The sequence below is a fragment of the Mercenaria mercenaria genome, chromosome 1, assembly GCF_021730395.1.
Source record: "Mercenaria mercenaria strain notata chromosome 1, MADL_Memer_1, whole genome shotgun sequence".
NCBI classification, from domain to species: Eukaryota; Metazoa; Mollusca; class Bivalvia; order Venerida; family Veneridae; genus Mercenaria; species Mercenaria mercenaria.
Window position 1 is genome coordinate 42638357 of NC_069361.1, and position 18787 is coordinate 42657143.

Below are 18787 nucleotides of genomic sequence, written 5' to 3' on the forward strand. Positions count from 1 at the left end.
TAAATTCAACCAAGAGTTCTATAACTTGTTTTGGACATTCCTAACATACATGTACTTGGTCAGGCACTGCCTTTGTTTTAAATCACTTTTTTAAAACTAATTTAAAACAAAATATTTTAATACCGCTTTAATTTTCCTGCAGTATATTGTACAGTTGCATCATGTTTATTTAAGTTAATTACACACAAATAGACCTACCCTTGGAGCTTCTGGTGGAATAGTCTCTAAAGGTGATCCTGGCAGGGGATTGACTACAAGAGTATAACGGTGCTTTGTCTCTCCTGAAATAAAGTAAAATGTTAATTTATAAGCACAGATATCAACAGGAATATTTTACATCTTATTATATATGAAATATAAATAAAGACTTTGATATATTCATATCTTTCTTACTAGTTATTCTTTGGCAGTAAGATGACAATTAACCACCACAGAAAAACAAGAGGGTCATGATGACCCTGGATCGCTCACCTGAGTAATATGAGCTACATGTTTCAAATGTCAAACTGATGATAGAATATTAAGAAAGTCAGTAGGTCACATTCATGGTCAATGAAATTCAGTTTTACAATTTGTGTGCAAAACTGTGTATGTCATCAAAATTTTAAGGCTGTATCTTAAAAGAACAAGAAAGTAGGTCAGTAGGTCAAGGTCACAGTCAAGTGACATCATATTACTTGGGGGTCATCAGGTAATTATAATTAAACAGTCTTGGAAATAGGATCAGATGATTTTTTAAGTATTTTTCCTATATAACTCACATAATAACTAAGTGACCCCAGGGCGGGGCATCTTTTAACCCCAGGGGCATAATTTGAACAATTTGGTAGAGGACTACTAGACAATGCATCATACCAAATATCAAAAGCCTAGGTCATATGGTTTCAGACAAGAAGATTTTTAAAGCTTTTTCCTATATAAGCTAGTTTATATAAAACTTGGGACCCCCAGGGCAGGGCATCGTTTCACCCAAGCGGTACAATTTGGTTGAGGACCATAAGACAATGCTACAAAACAAGTATCAAAGATCTAAGTATTGTGGTTTCAGACAAGAAGATTTTTAAACTTTTTTTCCTATATAAGTCTATGTAAAACTTGGGACCCCCGGGGCGGGGCCATATTTGAACCTAGGGGGATAATTTGAACAATCTTGGTAGAGGACCACTAGATGATGCTACACACCAAATATCAAAGCCCTAGGCCATGTGGTTTTGTACAAGAAGATTTTCAAAGTTTTCCCTATATAAGTCTATATAAACCATGTGACCCCCGGGGCGGGGCCATATCTGACCCTAGGGGAATAATTTGAATAATTTTGGTAGAGGACCACTAGATGATGCTACACACCAGATATCAAAGCCCTAGGCCCTGTGGTTTTGGACAAGAAGATTTTTAAAGTTTTTCCTTTCGGTTGCCATGGCAACCAGAGTTCTGCATGGAATTCAATTCTTTGAACAATTTTGAAAGGGGGCCACCCAAGGATCATTCCTGTGAAGTTTGGTGTAATTCTGCCCAGTAGTTTTCAAGAAGATTTTTTTAGAAATTGTTGATGGACGACGCACAACGGACATAAGCTGTCACAATAGCTCACCTTGTCACTTCGTGACAGGTGACCTAAAAACACTATGAGGCTGTAACATTAATGTGAGAAAAAAGTTAGGAAAAACAACATTTAACTGCATATTTTCCACTCCAATAATCATGTAAAGAATGTATTTAACTCTGACAGAGTTTTGCTGTCAAATCAGTAGGTGAGGTTTTTAGTGTCTAAGCAATGAACAGTGTAGACCCGGATAAACCTGCAAGGCTGCAATTGCCAGCTGATATGGATCTACACTGGTCATCATAGCCAATAAAATTCAGCACTCTGTGGGTTAATACCAATACAGTACCTTTGACCAGAGGTAACATATCAACAGTACATTGTCCAAGTTGGACAGTCTTCTCTTCCTTTTGTTTCTTCTCTTTGGGAAGAACTTCTATGACAGTCACTGAAAATACAACATCATTTCATAGTTAGTTTAACTACTTTTTAATAGTACTGTATGACCTGTAAGCTAATTACATGGGGAATTAAATACTGCCTGGTAAATAATACCCACTCGCTTGGAAGACATTAACAAAATATAACAAATTTCAAATAAGGGTAAAATGCAGTTACAGTTCCCAAAAATCTGCTTAAGAAACTGAACTCAAAATGGTATTTGGCATTTTCCATGTGATTTCGTATTCTTAGCATCCTATTTCGGCATCCCATTGCCATTACAGAAATATTTATTTTATCACAACCTGAGAATACTGCTTTCGCATACAAAGAATACATGGAACAGAAAATGCCAAGTGTCATAACCAGTACTTTACCTTTAAATCACTACAAGTAGCCTTTATCCTGACAGACAACTCTCAACACCATCTATACAGGTTAAGGAAGATAGTTATAATTCAAGTAAAACTGTGTAATCAGTTCTTCTCAGAAATTCTTAGTGAATATCAAAGCTGACTTACAGACAACAGGTTTATGAGCAATCTCGTCCAATGCTGTTGGATCATCATATGTACAACTCATGGTGGCATTGTAGTTAAACTCTGCAGGAGTATCAGCCGTGCAGTCTACCTTTGGGGATTCACCGAGACCCTTCTCGCCAAACTCAACTTTTACCATAGCATTTACAGCATCTGCTTTGGTACTTGAACCTTTCTGGAATTACAAAATAGTAAACCAGTTTTATATAACTGAACTACCACTGAATTGCCACTAAATAAAGATATCATAATATTATAAGTTAAACATTTTATAAATATAAAAAGAGATTGACAGACAAAACTTTATTTGGCAATGATAATAAAAATATGTAACAGAACTACAGTTGACTAAATGAATTAAGGTTATGAAATCCACATAACTTTCCCGAAATGAGTGATAATATTATAATTCTATATACCAGGTTCCTTGCTCGCAGAACTGTAATTGTTATAGTCTCTGGTGGACGTATTGATGGTGGTTCACTGTCCCCCATTTTTGTATCTTATTTTTGCTTCTAGTTATCTGAAACAGATAAAGATACTATAGAATATTTTGACGTTAATCAGTCTGGAAATATGAAACATTTACAAAATTTCAAATGCCTGTCATGTGATGAGTTGCCCACAGAGTTTGTAAGAAAATAGTGATGCAGCTGGTGACAAAACATGTTTTTTCTGTACTGCCCTGTGCTGTTATACTACTGGATACTTGGAATATTCTAAAAAAAATGCAATTTAAAAAAAAAATTAAACCTAGTGGTGTGAACTTTCAATACTGGGATATTATTGTAAGTGCATCAAATATGAAAAAGTGTAACCATTCTTAAAAATGATAAAAAATTTTAATGGAGTTTTTAAAGGAGGCGCACTACCCGGAAGTGTGGCCCCTTCATGCAGTCCTCTTTGGCATTTATAAGGCAAATATCAGTTAACTGACAATCATTTTGTAGAATAATGAACCTACTCCCGCTATTGAAGGAGTTGAGCATATCATAATGTGGTATCCTACTTTATCATTTCATAACATTTGCCATCTCTTTAAACTGGAAATTAATATAAAAGTTATCAAGCTAGCTTCTTCTTCATATCATGGGAGGCTGCATGTTCAAATCTTCCAACAGTCTCAAAATTAAGACAGAAGAGCAGAATTCTTTAAATATGCCAGATCACCTGTAAAATCTGGTAAAATTTCATCCCCTTCTGTAAACAAGAGCGGCAAAATATAATAAAATTATGCCCGTCAAAGCATTTAATTACTACTAACTTTAAAAATTCACACTCTTCTACTGAGCAATTTTCTCAATTTCAAATAATCCAAGGGACATAACTCCAAAGCAACAAAGAGTATCTATCCAGCTTGTTATCGAAGTTGGTCAAGATTATAATTATTCATATACCCATAAACATTCTAAGTCTTGAGAACATTAGATAAGAACTACATTAATAAGTTATTAAGTGGACACTTTCAATTTTCATAATTTGAAATAACTCAAGGCTTGTAACTCAAGAGTAATTGGGAGTTTCCTTCTGGTTATCTAACTTGTCTGAGACATTATAAATAGTGTGACCAAGTTTGGTAAACATTGGATAAGAATTACTCAGAGAGTGGATGCTGCCAATTTTCAAAACTTTTTTGTAATTCAAGGGCAATAACTCAGTTGCAAGTGGCGCATTTTGACTGGTCATTAAATATTCAGATTTTGGGGAAATTCCAAGTTTATAACTCCAGAAAAACTCAAGGAGGGAGGGTGGGGGAGGAATCCAGCTGCTGGTTATCGAACTTGGTTATATATAATAACCTAATTTGGTGAACAATGGATATGAACTGGTCTAACTGGAGAGCGAACATAGTCAAACTAATTCGCTGGTCAGATTGTTTTATATTTGTGACGGGCAATCTAACTGTCAATACTACGAAGCTTCTCATGAACTATACTAGCTCTTGTTAATTTAGTGGACTACTATCAAGTTTTACGATCCAATGATTCGAATGACCAAAATAACGGTGGATAAATCACAGCACATCGTCATGTTAAGTTATTGGATTTATCGCTTGTGCATACTGCCATGTAGACGCAATAAATGTTAATCGTGTACAGTACACACATACGTTTAAATCACCAGAAAATTCGTAATTTTGGAAATTATTTGATAATTTTTATATAAATCAATGAGGAATTGAATCCCCTTTTTGATACATGTAAGTTTTATTTGAATTAATCTCGTATTCGCAATAAAATCAACATTTTAACTCAAATCTGCAGCGATGACAATTTCATTACAAATTTCCTCCACGCGAGTGGAGATATTGCCAAATATCAAAATTTAAAAAAAATAACTCAATATTTCCTAGGATCAGTCAATTTAGTTGGTCTAGGCTTTTCATATAAATATTGAATTATGCCTTTGCGACTGAACTGTCAAAGGAATTTTAATTTTGTTTTCGAAATGCCTTGGGTCGAAATGTTTTGGTGTCGAAATTTGTCTGACATTCAACGTCTTAATGATGTCATTAACACGTTAGTTTGCGGACTAAAACGAAATATTAAATTAACTGAAAATGACTCTTAATTGCACATTGTCATCTTACACTAAACGTACCAATAAAAAGCATAAAACTCACTACCTGTCCGAAAATAATAATAAAATCCACAGACGCTTCTTGTTGCTAGGAGAGACACGTACTTGTAACTTCCGGCGGTGTACTTCCTGTTTCGGTTTCAAAACATGTTTTAATAGTTTTAGAAGACTTGTGCTCTTTTTAAGTCAAAAGTCATGAAAGCAATAGTCCAGAGAGTTGCAAGAGCTAGTGTGACAGGTACCACAATATTTTTATTACAGTTTTATTTTCCGATTTTGTCATAATTTATATTTGTAATTAGTTTCCGCGACAGATTTTTCATGATTTAGGTTATACACCACTATTGTATTTTTAAAATGAAAGGATGTAAAATTAACAGTTAACATTTAAACTCCAACAGGCAGATAATGAAGATTCTTTAACTTATTCTAGCGAAAAAAAATACTGACACATAGCATTTGCGTTATCGAGATGACTTATCTTATGATCTGATATTTTACAGTCGTCATCCCTCTAAGCATTACCCGTAGTGGCCGTATCTACATTTTACTGTTATGAAAACGAAGATATTAAAAAATCCAAAAAATTGTCAGACTTACTTGCTTTAATAAATTAAACATTAGTATTCATGTAGAAACTTCAAATGGGTTGAATTTAAGGTACTTCCGCCATCTTGAATTTAGAGTGACCTTCGTTTGAAGTGTGAAAATATAGTGAACAAAATCTTTCAAATGCAGCTGTTCCAGAATACAAAAACAGCTCAGTTTGCAAGACCTGAACTAAAAGTAGCTGTATAAAAAAGTAAAACTAAAATTTGGAAATAAACAAAGAAGATATTTTACCTGTATTTTTCCAAATTTTTGGTTAGATTTATAAATCCTTTCAAAATACTTTATTATAAATTCATGAATGGCAAAAGTTAGTTCAAAGTTTCAATTAGTGCATAGGAGAATTGTCTTACTGAACAGAACTAAACTTATTACAAAACCTGTTTTCAAACTTGACCACCTCATGTATTAAAACGAAAATAAATCTGTCATATTGCTATTTTCAGCATACATAAAAGTAGTGCAATGTGCGGACAATGATTTTTGTACGTATGGTGTACCAAACTGCCTAAAATTGTAAGACAAGTCTCAGACTTAATGTGAACAAGATTTGGCAACGATCCAAAATTCTTTTCAAGGATTGTGCAAGTATAAGAAAGGTTTAATTTATTATAGTGGACTTTATGTACTTACGCGCTGCTTATCTCGCAGAAAATTTGGTGGAAATGGAATTTTCGGCACTTTCTGCGGTAACTACCGAAATTACTTAACGTAAGTTTCTCACTCATATGTGATTGTATATTCTAGCATAAAACTGTTGTTCTTGTCACGTTTTGAGGGTGTTTTAAAAGGAGAGAAAACGTGTGTTAACAGAGAGATTCTCGCGCTCACGTGCTGTTGTAACACCATTTTATATATGTGCATTCCGTGGCAGAGCGTAAACGTATTACTGCCCCAAAACGGATAATTCAAATGGAAATGACGTCAACGTGAAAAAAACAACTCTGATACTCCCGCGCATTTCATGGAAAGTTAATGATATGAGGGATAATGTATTCATTTATTGTTTGTTTGTTTTTTCGCGTTTTATGCTAGAATAGCATTAGCGCATGTTATTTTCGTTTTATAACATCTTCAGAATCCCTCGGGATTCTGTAGACGTTATAACACGAAAAAACATGCGTTATCCCTACATTTATAAATTATAAAACAATCGAAATATTTGCTTTATCACGATATATGCAAATATTTTTAGACAATCTTGAAACATTAGGCCACAGTATTTCGGCATACTGGTCCGGGACAAGTTCGATGTGTATAGTGATTCCTTATTAGATGTTTCATGCGTCGTAAACTAACCAATTTTGATATATCGACTTTTTAAACAATATGAGAATAATGCAGCATGTTTTTGAAAACACAGTGAGAATAAATCGCAGAAAAAATGTACAGCCAATATGTTAAGAGGTAATACAATTTGTATACAGTTGTAGATAACTACAAAACATTTTACAAAATGCAATCAGTTGAACTTCTCACGCGAAAACCTGATGATTAAAATCAGCAATATCTCAAAAGTAACTTTTCTGCATCTTGGTTCTTCGTTAAACAATGATATTTTTTCACATTTTCATAGATTTAAACTGATAATAAATGTGCATTGAAATTCCGGCATAGAAATGGACACTGACTTTACATTACTGTGTTGACAGCAGAAACAGCGGTCCAGTACTAAGACTGTCTACGAAACCAAGGATAACGAGTTCTTTATCTGAAAATTACGAACATTGGGATCAGTGTTCAGTATACACCTGAAAATGATAGACTTGCTATTTGCCGAGTGCACACTTGTTTTCTATCGTCGTTAATATAAAGTAGACTAGTAAATATTCGTACACATGCATAATCTTATAAACACCTTTAATGTATGTTCTCTGAAATGAACAAATAACTGACTCAACTGAGGCACCTTACTTTAAAGTAAATTTACTTTAGTCACCATGAGGTTCAAAATGCACGTGAGTCTCGTGATAATACATGCCTTTAATTTCACATGGTTAAAGTGTAAACAAATAGTTAAATTTGCTTCGTTTTATTTCTCACGGAAAAGATCGGACGGTTTTTTACATTGGAATAATTATAGAACATCTATGCATTTAAAGTTGAAAGTTGATTGTTTTCTACAGGACGTAAAACTGAACCAAGTAAGCACTTTTACTTTTTCAGCAATGTTCCTCAGGTGAACTTTGACATTGTTTACGCAGAGAAGTCAGTTTTGTGTCATCTTGAAATGTGTAGTTCGGCTGAAACGTATAGTTCCCGGAAAAGATCTAAAATTGTTTATTTTGGGGATTTTTGTTTTATTTATAAATTCAACACAATGTGTAATATTTCTAGTTTTTGAAAATAATTGAAATTCAACTTTATTTTAGAAAAAGTTTCGATCTTTCAGTAATATTTTGTCAGCGGATACTTACAAATTTTAAGTGAAACGGCTTTCTTGTCCAAGGGAGGTGTGTAAAGCGAAAAACTATCATTACACATTGCGTTTATTCTTTTAATGTGAAGGATCGGCAACAGATTAAGGAGATCGGACAGTGAAAAACTATACTAAATGGATATCTCTAACCATGAATAAGGAGACATACATATTTCAGTAAGGAAATCTCAGGTAAAAGAACAATCATATATTTTATTCCTTGAAATAAACATGGCCGCGTGCAAGACCCAGGTCCGTAGCTCAAAGGTCAAGGTCACACTTAGACATTAAAAGATAGTGCATTGATGGGCGTGTCCGGTCCATATCTTTGTCATCCATGGATGGATTTTCAAATAACTTGGCATGAATGTGTATCACAGTAAGACGACGTGTCGCACGCAAGACCCAGGTCCGTAGCTCAAAGGTCAAGGTCACACTTAGACGTTAAAGGTCATTTTTCATGATAGTGCATTGATGGGCGTGTCCGGTCCATATCTTTGTCATTCATGCATGGATTTTAAATAACTACGCATGAATGTGTGACACAGTAAGACGACATGTCGTGCGCAAGACCCAGCTCCGTAGGTCAAAGGTCCTAAACTCTAACATTGGCCATAACTATTCATTCAAAGTGCCATCGGGGGCATGTGTCATCCTATGGAGACAGCTCTTGTTTTTACTGAATAGCTGGAAAGATAAAAGGTCAAGGATTCAGGAAATAATTGCATTAGTCTCATTCAAAATGAGGAATTGGCACAAGAAGGCTTTGTAATATTTTATGATAACTGAAACAAGTTATGAAAGTTTAAGCAATAACTCAAATGGGTTATCAGTTGCGATAACTTGAAACAGTTACACCCCCGACTGCTGATATTTGCAGCCACCGCAACGTTACAGTTTGAACTGTCACAATATAAAAACAAACTGTATGCGTCGGATTAGTTTGACTAAGTCACCTGTAAATATTTCAAAATCAAACAAGAAAATTACATGATATTTCCTATGTGCTATTAATGTAGAACAGATTGTGGTAAGTTCTCTTCATCTAGGTCCTTTATTACGCAGTTTATGTATGCCTACTCATTAGGGATGCGACCGGATGAAATGTACCATAAACAATAAGTAAACCACATGAAATATGTTAAGCCATACCAAATTTCTGCATGCATTGAACAAATTAACTAACATTAAATTTTAGGCTTCCATATGAAGAAACAGTATTTTTTTTATGTATGTTTTAACACAGTTCAGTAGTTCATTAGTCAATCAGTATGTGCATGCACGATATTTGATGGATAAGCCAAGTTTTGTTCTGTGCACACATACTAGTAGTATTATATAGGGAGGACTGAGCCATGTTCAGAATCAAAACTGTTCAGTAATAACCATGATAGAGTAAACTAAAAGTGCATAAGAATTTAACCTTAAATTCAAAGTAAACAAGAGCTCGTTGAACACGAAATGTCCCCCTTGATGCATTCAGTAATTGCACAAGGAACAGAAATTATTTGCTCACTGTAAACAAAAGTTCTACTGTTCTGGTTCAGTATGACCTTGACCTTTGACCTATTAACCTCAAAATCAACAGTGGTCATCTGCTGGCCATGATCAACTTCCCTTATAAAGTTTCGTGATCCTAGGCCAAAGCATTCTCAAGGTATTGTCCAGAAAGGGTTTAACTGTTCCGGGTCAATGTGACCTTGACCTTTGGCATACTGACCTCAAAATCTACAGGGGTCATGTACTGGCCAAGACCAACCTCTCTATCAAGTTTCATGATCCTAGGCCCAAGCTTTCTCAAGTTATTGTCTGGAAAAGGTTAAAATGTTCCAGGTCACAGTAACCTTGACCTTACTGACCTCAAAATCAATAGGGGTCATCTGCTGGTCATGATGAACCTCGCTATCATCTTTCATGACCCTTGGCCCAAACATTCTCAAGTTATCATCCAGAAACCGTTTAACTGTTCCTGGCCAATGTGACCTTGAACATTGACCTAATGACCTCAAAATCAATAGGGGTCATCTGCTGGTCATGACCAATCTCCTTATCAATTTTCATGATCCTAGACCCAAGCGTTCTTGAGTTATCACCCAGAAACCGTTTCACTGTTCCGGGTCACCGTGACCTTGACCTTTGACGTACTGATCTCAAAATCAATAGGGGTCATCTGCTGGTGATGACCAAACTCCCAATCAACTTTCACGATCCTAGGCCCAAGCAATCTTGAGTTATCGTCCGGAAACTGTTTAACTGTTCAGGGTCACTGTGACCTTGACCTTTGACATACAGATCTCAAAATCAATAGGGGTCATCTGCTGGTGATGTCCAGCCTTCCTTTCAACTTTCATGATCCTAGGCCCAAGCGTTCTTGACTTATCATCCAGAAACGGATTGGTCTACATACAGACCAACTGACCGACTGACCGACCAACATCTGCAAAACAATATACCCCTCCTTCTTCGAAAGGGGGCATAAAAAGGGGCATAATTCATATAATATTTTAGTGGGAGTTATGGACCTTATGTCATATGATGTCAGTGATATGTACAACTGTTTTAGGTTTAAATCAAATTTATATGATAAACATGCTTGTGTGTGTATTAATGATAATTGTTTTAATTGAATTCTCAGTTGACGGTAAGGTTATAAGCAGTATAGGCAATGGTCTGTGTGTATTGGTTGGGGTTGGAAGAAAAGATGCACCAAAGGAAGCCGAGTGGCTGTGAGTGTACCTGTGTGTTTTATAAGTTTTACAATTTTCTGTATTTATAACTTAATGTATGACAAGTAATTTATGCTAAATTATGTTTTACTTTGAGGAATGCTATAACGGCTGAATATTAGCCTATATGAATAATTTTTTAGCATGTTTTTTTGGGAAAATGATGTCATAATTATGATTAGATGTGATACTAGTGGATGCTTTCAAACCTAGGATCCAGATGATCTCTTGGTTGAGTGTCTAACATTAACACAGTGATGTTTCCCTGGCATTTGTGACTTCTGAAAAATTGTTTGATAACCTTTCCTATTTCAGTAGCAGAGACAAATAAGTCTTGCTTTCAGAATGGTTTACGTTCTTTTACTTTGTTATTGTATATTGTCTTTTTAAAAACTTAAATGTGGTATATATTAATCTAGATCTATATAGGTATAATTTCAGTATGATAAAAAAAAGGTATTTTTTATGTGCATTTTTAGTATTTCGAAAGATTAATGTGTTAACTTCATTGTACATTACACTATTGTAACTACTATAACTCATAAGTTGTTGTATTTTATAACTGTTATTTTCAGAGCTCAGAAAATCCTTAAATTACGATTGTTTGATGATGATAGTGGGAAAAGATGGAATAAAAATGTTATGGAGAAACAGTTTGAAGTCCTTTGTGTCAGTCAGGTTTGTAGAATACACGTTAATTTAATGATAATTATGAGTAAAAGGTCATTTTTCCATCAATATTTGAAGTACATAATGCTTAATCTTTTTCAGAGTAGCTCCTACAACTTGAATAATTCTAACTCGTTAAAATTCATTTACCTGCATTGTGTGAAATACAACTGTCTAAAAGACCAATGTTGTTTAATATTGATAGTAATCCTGACATTTTTATTTCATTTTTGCAATAGTTTACTGAAATACAATACTGGACAATTTCACTTTTTACAACCTTTCTGACTGATATAAATCACATATACTCTCCAGCCAATCTTCTATGTATACCTTGAAACCTGGGATACCTTCAGCATTTTGCTTATTCCTTTGCACAAAGTTTGTGACCTTGAGTGATCAGTATTTTACTGTATGTTGGTATTAAAAACATCAATAAGCCAATTCTTGTTTTTCTGTTGCAGTTTACATTGTATGTACAAATGAAGGGCAATAAACCAGACTTCCATGATGCTATGGCTCCTGATCTGTCAGAACAGTTCTATGGAGACTTTTTGAAAATCATGAAAAAAAATTATTCAGCGGACAAAATAAAAGGTGATTTTCCTGTAAAAGAAAATGTACAATGTTTAATTGTCTAGACTTTTTATTTATCCCCCCGCCAAAGGCGAAGGGGATATTAGAAATGCTCTCCGTCCGTGCGTGCGTCTGTCCGTCCGTCCGTCCGCAACGATCTTTGTCCGGAGCATAACTTCAAAAGTACTGGAGGGATTTTCTTCAAACTTCATACACTGATAGAACACATTGGGAGGAAGTGCAGTGTGCAAGAACAATAATTCTACCTTTCTTATTTTTTGAGTTATTCCCCTTTATCTCATTTTCGTAAAAAAATTTGTCCGGAGCATAACTCCAAAAGTACTGGAGGGATTTTCTTCAAACTTCATACACTGATAGAACACATTGGGAGGAAGTGCAGTGTGCAAGAACAATAACTCTGCCTTGCCTATTTTTTGAGTTATTCCCCTTTATCTTATTTTCTAAAAAAAATTTGTCCGGAGCATAACTCCAAAAGTACTGGAGGGATTTTCTTCAAACTTCATACTCTGACAGAACACATTGGGAGGAAGTGCAGTGTGCAAGAACAATAACTCTACCTTGCCTATTTTTTGAGTTATTCCCCTTTATCATATTTTCTTAAAAAATTTTGTCCGGAGCATATCTTTTTCATGTATGGAGGGATTTTGATATATCTTGGCACAAATGTTCACCACCACCAGGCGGAGTGTCGTGCGCAAGGACCAGGTCCCTAGGTCTAAGGTCAAGGTCACGCTTAGAGGTCAAAGGATACAAGAATGAAAACCTTGTCCAGAGCATTTCTTCTTCATGCATAAAGGGATTTTGATATAACTTGGCACAAATGTTCACCACCACGAGACGGAGTGTCATGCGCAAGATCCAGGTCCCTAGGTCTAAGGTCAAGGTCACACTTAGAGGCCAAAGGTCAGATACAAGAATGACTTTGTCCAAAGCATTTCTTCTTCATGCATGGAGGGATTTTGATGTAACTTGGCACAATTATACACCATCATGAGAGGAAGTGTCATGCGCAGTTCCCTTCTTTAGAATTACTTCCCTTTGTTGTTACTTTAAATAGCTTTTATTGTAACTTTTTCATTACTAGTCGTAGGGAAAAATCGAGACCACTTTTCTGTAGTACAACATGCATGCTACATTCGATTTTGAGGTGTATTTTGACCAACCTCTACCTGGTAAAGATTTTTGTGTGGACTTACAATTTTTTTTTTTTTTTTTTTAAAGATTAACTTCCCTTAGTTGTTACTATAAATAACTTATTTTGTAACATTTTTATAATTAACCGTAGGGAAAAAACAAGACCACTTTTCTGTGGTACAACATAGATGTTACTTTCCAATTTTAGGTGTATTTTAAGGTATGTCTACCTGGTAAGGAGTAGAATAAAATTTAGCAGTAAACAACCTCACCACTGACTATTCTTTCTTCCACATCTTTAAAACCCCTGATGCGGACCACAACTAAACGGTTCTTCAAAGCTTTCCCCAAAATTAATACTTTCAGACACTAACTTGCCAGGAACTTTAGCCTTCAATTATAATATGCCCGGCGGGGGGATTAGCCATGTCTAACATGGCTCTTGTTTATCTTAATTATACACAAGTCTTCTTTATTGAACTTTCAATGCACAGTGGCAGGATTTAAAAATGTGAAATGGATTTTATGCTCTAAAACCTTTAAGTTAATGACACCATTGAAGGACAGACATCTCTCTACAAAGGCAGATACAGTAAAGACTGCCTTAGAGACCCCTTGCTTTTAGCAACTTTCTGTCTACAATGACCTTTTTATTTCCTATTGATCCATTTCACATTAAAATCTGCTTGTTTCTAGCATTTCGATGCATACAGCGACCATGATTTCTTAGCCCACAAACCAAAACTTAGAACCTTTAAAAGGATCAATTTGACCCCTCCTCTCAAAGGGAGAAAATTTCTCCAATACAAGTCATGGCGTGTGGTTCTTGATCTTAACAACTACATCACTGTCTTATCGCTGAAAAATAAGTGAAGCAGACTGAAAGGTCATTTAAGATATTCCATGTTATATCAGAGTGTTTAAAGGTCCTTAATCAAATGCTAACTAGAATATGTCTTATTTGCCTTAAACCAAGACCTCTCCTATTCAGATTGTGTATGGAGACTCCCTGTCTACATTGACCTTTTTGAAATTCTCCAAAGGTTGGTCACTGTAGACAGTCTTTAATGTATTTTCTTTATAATACTTATTTCCAAAAAATATAGCTGAAATAGATTTTCTTTATCATTTATAATCTCAATATTTTTATTGTTAAAGATGGTGTATTTGGTGCGATGATGGTAGTTCATATAGAAAATGATGGTCCTGTCACAATACCTTTGGAATCACCAGATAATTTGCCAGTAAGTTATAAGATTATTTCTTTCTGATATTTTGTCATAAATTCTACTTGTTTAGTCATAAGACAACTAGTTTGATGTGGCTGCGGGTGAGCCATGGAGGACATGCTCTGTTGTTGATCTGACTTGGGAATACTCAGCCATTTCACTCATAAGACAACTAGTTTCCTGTTTACTAGAATTTGGTCAAAATATAATTGGAAGCTGGTGGCATCCACAAAAGTTGTCCCCTCTCTAACTCGGGTAGTTCTTATCCAGTCTTCAACAAACTTGGTTCTGTTGTTTATGAGCTCCGACAGTTCAATAACCAGCCCAGTAGTCAAAGTTACTCTTGCATTACAGCCCTTGAATTACTTAAAATTGCAAAAATTGACAGTCTTAGCTTATAATCAATTCTTACCCAGTGTGCATGAAACTTAAATTTTTTTATTGGCATATTATCTTTTCCCAGGTTGATAACAACCTGAAAGTCTTTGACTGTCTGGAGTTTTTGTCCTTGAATTAGTCCAAAACTGAGGAAATTGGCAAGTAGTCACTCAATAAGAATTTTGAAATTCACAAGTAATTCATTGTTACGGACGTATATTTCCCTTCTTCTGGTCAAATTTTTGTATTCTTTTTCACACAATATTTTAGGCAGGGAAATGGTCATGTCAACACAGCTTTTGTTTCTTGATGTTTATTGCAGTTTCAACAACCTTTAGAGAACTTTTTTAATATAAAACTAAATTGCAGGAACCAAAGGTCAGAAAATGGCAAACAAATAAAAAGGCATCTCAGGGAAATAAAGGAAAATCTAACACTACAACAGAGAGTTCTTCCAGCATTGCTCATTATACCACAGAGGATAGTTCTGCCAGGGGTGCAGAGAATACCACAGAGGATAGTTCTATACCTTGTGACAATACAAAGGAGAGATCTGATGATAAGGTTGAAGATTTAGCAGTGGATAGTTTGACAATCAGTTCAGAAGGAGCTGGAGGAGATAGTTGATGAAAGCTTCCTTATAATGAATAAATGTGAAAAAACACACTAATTTGAAAATTTCCGTACGTGAAAACTTCCTTACATCAGTCATTTTTTACTCCTCGTTCAAGTGGAATGCCTCTAGATTTATGTCAGGTTTTTCAAAATGTAAAAGAAAAGAATTGTTTATTGCAATAGTAGTAGGAAGAAGAAATAAGGTGATTGCAGCATTTTACAAACTGTTTATACATAGGAAAACATTCTTGTTGCCTGTAAATTATGTAGAGCTTAAATAAGGGAATTGAAATTTGATATGAAATAGAAGGAATTAAGCTGTTTCTTATATCTTACACATCAGACTAAATATTTGAGCCATGTCATGGGAAAACCAACATAGTGGCTTTGCGACCAGCATGGATCCAGACCAGCCTGCGCATCCGCACAGTCTGGTCAGGATCCATGCTGTCCGCTAACAGTTTCTCTAATTGCAATAGGCTTTGAAAGCGAACAGCATGGATCCTGACCAGACTGCGCGGATGCGCAGGCTGGTCTGGATCCATGCTGGTCGCAGAGCCACTATGTTGGTTTTCTCATGGCAGGGCTCATTTTATCATTTAGTTATTGTTTTTCAATATTTAGTATCAACTGTTATCTGTTTTGAAAAATTAAATGTTTATCTAGAGATATGCCCTTTTGAAATATCTTGAAAATGATGAAAATGAATACGGTAATCTCATTTGCTAAAAAATTACATCAGTAGAGGTTCTTTTTAGGTGTTTTTCTCAGAGAAGTAAACAAACTGCAGAATGGAAGATAAAAATATCTTTCCCTCATGAACACCAGATCTTACATTTTCACTTGTGGCTATGCCACTGGTGAATATATTGCATTAAGAGTTCTTTCTGCAAAATATATCCAATCTTAACACTGAAACAAAAAAATGAACCTTTAATTAGTGAATCTTAAAATATCTGATAGAAGTTTTTACTGTGTCGGTGTGCCGTAAAATCTTAATCAAAAAAAAAAAAGTTTTTACTGTCACATTTTGTAGTTTTAATATATTTTATTCATTTCAGCTGTGCTTAAATATTGCAAGTGTTTGACCCACTTTGCCTTGACAAGTTTTTTCTTCTTTATTTCTCTTTAAATTCAAGACAGTACCAGTCATATTATACATTATTCAAAAGAATTTTTATGATATCTTGATTAGTTTTGAATTTATTATCATCAGATGGTGACTATCTTCCATGGCAAATTCAGCCATTTTTGACCAAAAAATAATCAAAATACCAATTTTTACTTTTATTTATTTATGGATCATTATAAACATATTCTGTTAGCAAAAAGCAACATTATAATGGTCAGTTAATTTTTTATTTAATTGTGAATCTTATTTTTTTATATTTTTTTTCATGGGCCACAATTTTACATTCAATTTGGATAAATATTTGGCCATGATATTGTCATTATTAGAGGTGTTTTAAAACTCAGAAAGATTTCTATTACAATCCGCGAGTGCCTTAGCATGGTATAATATGCATTATTTATATCTGACTCTTGCAAAATAAAGCAGAAATTTAAGAAAAAAATCTTACAGATTTGGTGGATCAGGCAGTAGTTGCTAGATGTGTGCAATGATTGTTAGAGAAATTAAATCTTTAAATGTTTTACCTATGTTCTTGTCTTGTTATCATTTTCAAAGTGATTGTTTTGAGACTGTCAAAGCCAGCATCATAACATACAGTCATAAAGCATGCCATCATCCGACTCAAAAGTTGAAAAAGAACGTGGATTACACTTGCAGTCTTTGAATCTCACACCCATATCTACTAAGTTCGAGCCCTGATCTGGTCATCACACGAGGGCCATCCAGCTCAGTGGTTCTTCTTAGGTGCCCTACTGTGACCGAGACAATACCAGGAAAATAACCTTGGACTTCCTAAATTATGACGGGATTGCAAACAGAAATCAGACATCGCATTGAAGAATTTAAACAGACATGTCACATCATGAAGGGAAAACTTCTCCTTTGTTTTATGTTAAATGTTGGGGCTAGGCTTACACTTAATGACAATTTAAATACCTCATACATATATTTGATATTCGCCGTTATTATCCCCCGACAAAAGTCGGAGGGATATAATTTTAGCGTTGTCCTTCCGTCCGTCCATCCAGAGCCATATCTAGGAAATGGTTGGGAATATTTATATAAAACTTCACATACATGTTCACCACTATGAGTTTTTGCGGCCCGTCAAGTTTCAGTCAGATTGCTCTAGTAACACCAGAGTTATGGCCCTTAGAAGTTTCTAGTGTTAACTATATTGGGTACTATAGATATGGCAATTTCTGGATGATAACTTTTGATATATTTGACCTTGAACTATGAAACTTAAACAGAATTTAAAGCACTATAATGTGGTTGTGAACACACAATTTCGTACAGATTTCTTTTGTAACTTCAGAGTTATCGCCCTTTAATTGTCTCAAAATCCACATATATGTACATAACAAACTTATCATTTGGCAGAATTTCATTAAATTTCTTTCATTCTTTTCTCTGAAGATTTATTATAAACATGTGAAGTTGTGCACCCACACCTGTATACCCACTTGCCTTGGTCACACCCCTCCACCTCCCAACCCCCCTCCCCCACCCCCCCCCCCAAAAATTTTTTTTTTCATTTCTTATTTTAGATTTTTTTCAAACCTTCCATGAATATTTATCAATATGCAAGTTGTATCATTCCCCCATCTCACTCCTCCACCCAGTCATGCCCACCACTGATCATGCATCCTCTGCCCCACCCCCCACCCCCACTTCATTTTTTTTTTTTTTTTTTTTTAATTTTCCATCAATATTTATAATCAACATGTGAAATTTTGTTTCCTCATCCGTTCCCCAGCCCCTAAAAAAAAAATAGATATTATACATATATACTTATATATATATATTTCCATTCCTTTTATTTTTGAATAAAAATGTTCAAACCTTCAACATGTCAAGTTGTGACTGCACAAACCTTGCCCTCAGCCATGTTCAAGATATCTTACTTGATTGTGTTCTCTTTAGGACATCTGTTCTTTTAAGTTCAAATGTACATGTTAAACAGCAACACCTGGTGCCAAACCACTCAAAGACAATATTTCGTTCCAGTTAAACTTCAATTAAAGCTAAGCTTATTATAGTAAGCATATCCCATTCAAAATAAATTCTTTAGTCAGGATCAAAGTATCATACATTTATTATGTACTCTTTAATTAAACATTTGTTTTCTGTTAAATTGATTTTGACTAATGAAATTATTTGCTTCTTATTAACA

At 34.8% G+C, this 18787-nt stretch overlaps 2 protein-coding genes across 43 annotated transcripts in view; one reads left to right on the plus strand and one right to left on the minus strand.

Annotated features, from left to right (window-relative positions):
* The window catches only part of LOC123540806 (cilia- and flagella-associated protein 70-like), a 59936-nt gene extending 54717 nt beyond the window's left edge, over nucleotides 1–5219 (minus strand). For all 42 annotated transcript variants that reach the window (XM_053545278.1, XM_053545269.1, XM_053545264.1 and 39 more), the window contains exons 1-5: nucleotides 5150–5219; nucleotides 2943–3046; nucleotides 2506–2698; nucleotides 1893–1991; nucleotides 199–281 (exon numbers count right to left, since the gene is read on the minus strand). In XM_053545278.1, the coding sequence (XP_053401253.1) occupies nucleotides 199–281; nucleotides 1893–1991; nucleotides 2506–2698; nucleotides 2943–3017 (450 nt within the window). In that variant the 5' untranslated portion in view covers nucleotides 3018–3046; nucleotides 5150–5219. The remainder of the gene's footprint in view (nucleotides 1–198; nucleotides 282–1892; nucleotides 1992–2505; nucleotides 2699–2942; nucleotides 3047–5149) is intronic.
* On the plus strand, nucleotides 5190–16171 carry LOC123540825 (D-aminoacyl-tRNA deacylase-like). Its single transcript, XM_045326142.2, has 6 exons — nucleotides 5190–5341; nucleotides 10767–10857; nucleotides 11433–11535; nucleotides 11991–12123; nucleotides 14416–14501; nucleotides 15234–16171. The coding sequence occupies exons 1-6, from the start codon at nucleotides 5299–5301 to the stop codon at nucleotides 15489–15491; spliced, it is 714 nt and encodes a 237-aa protein (XP_045182077.2). The 5' UTR covers nucleotides 5190–5298; the 3' UTR covers nucleotides 15492–16171.
* The last annotated feature ends 2616 nt before the right edge of the window (nucleotides 16172–18787 follow it).

Coding starts and splice junctions, on each gene's coding strand:
- LOC123540825 (XM_045326142.2), top strand. CDS start 5,299: ATGAAAGCAATAGTCCAGAGAGTTGCAAGAGCTAGTGTGACAG. Junction 12,124..14,415: donor TTCAGCGGACAAAATAAAAG/GTGATTTTCCTG, acceptor TTATTGTTAAAG/ATGGTGTATTTGGTGCGATG. Junction 14,502..15,233: donor AATCACCAGATAATTTGCCA/GTAAGTTATAAG, acceptor ACTAAATTGCAG/GAACCAAAGGTCAGAAAATG.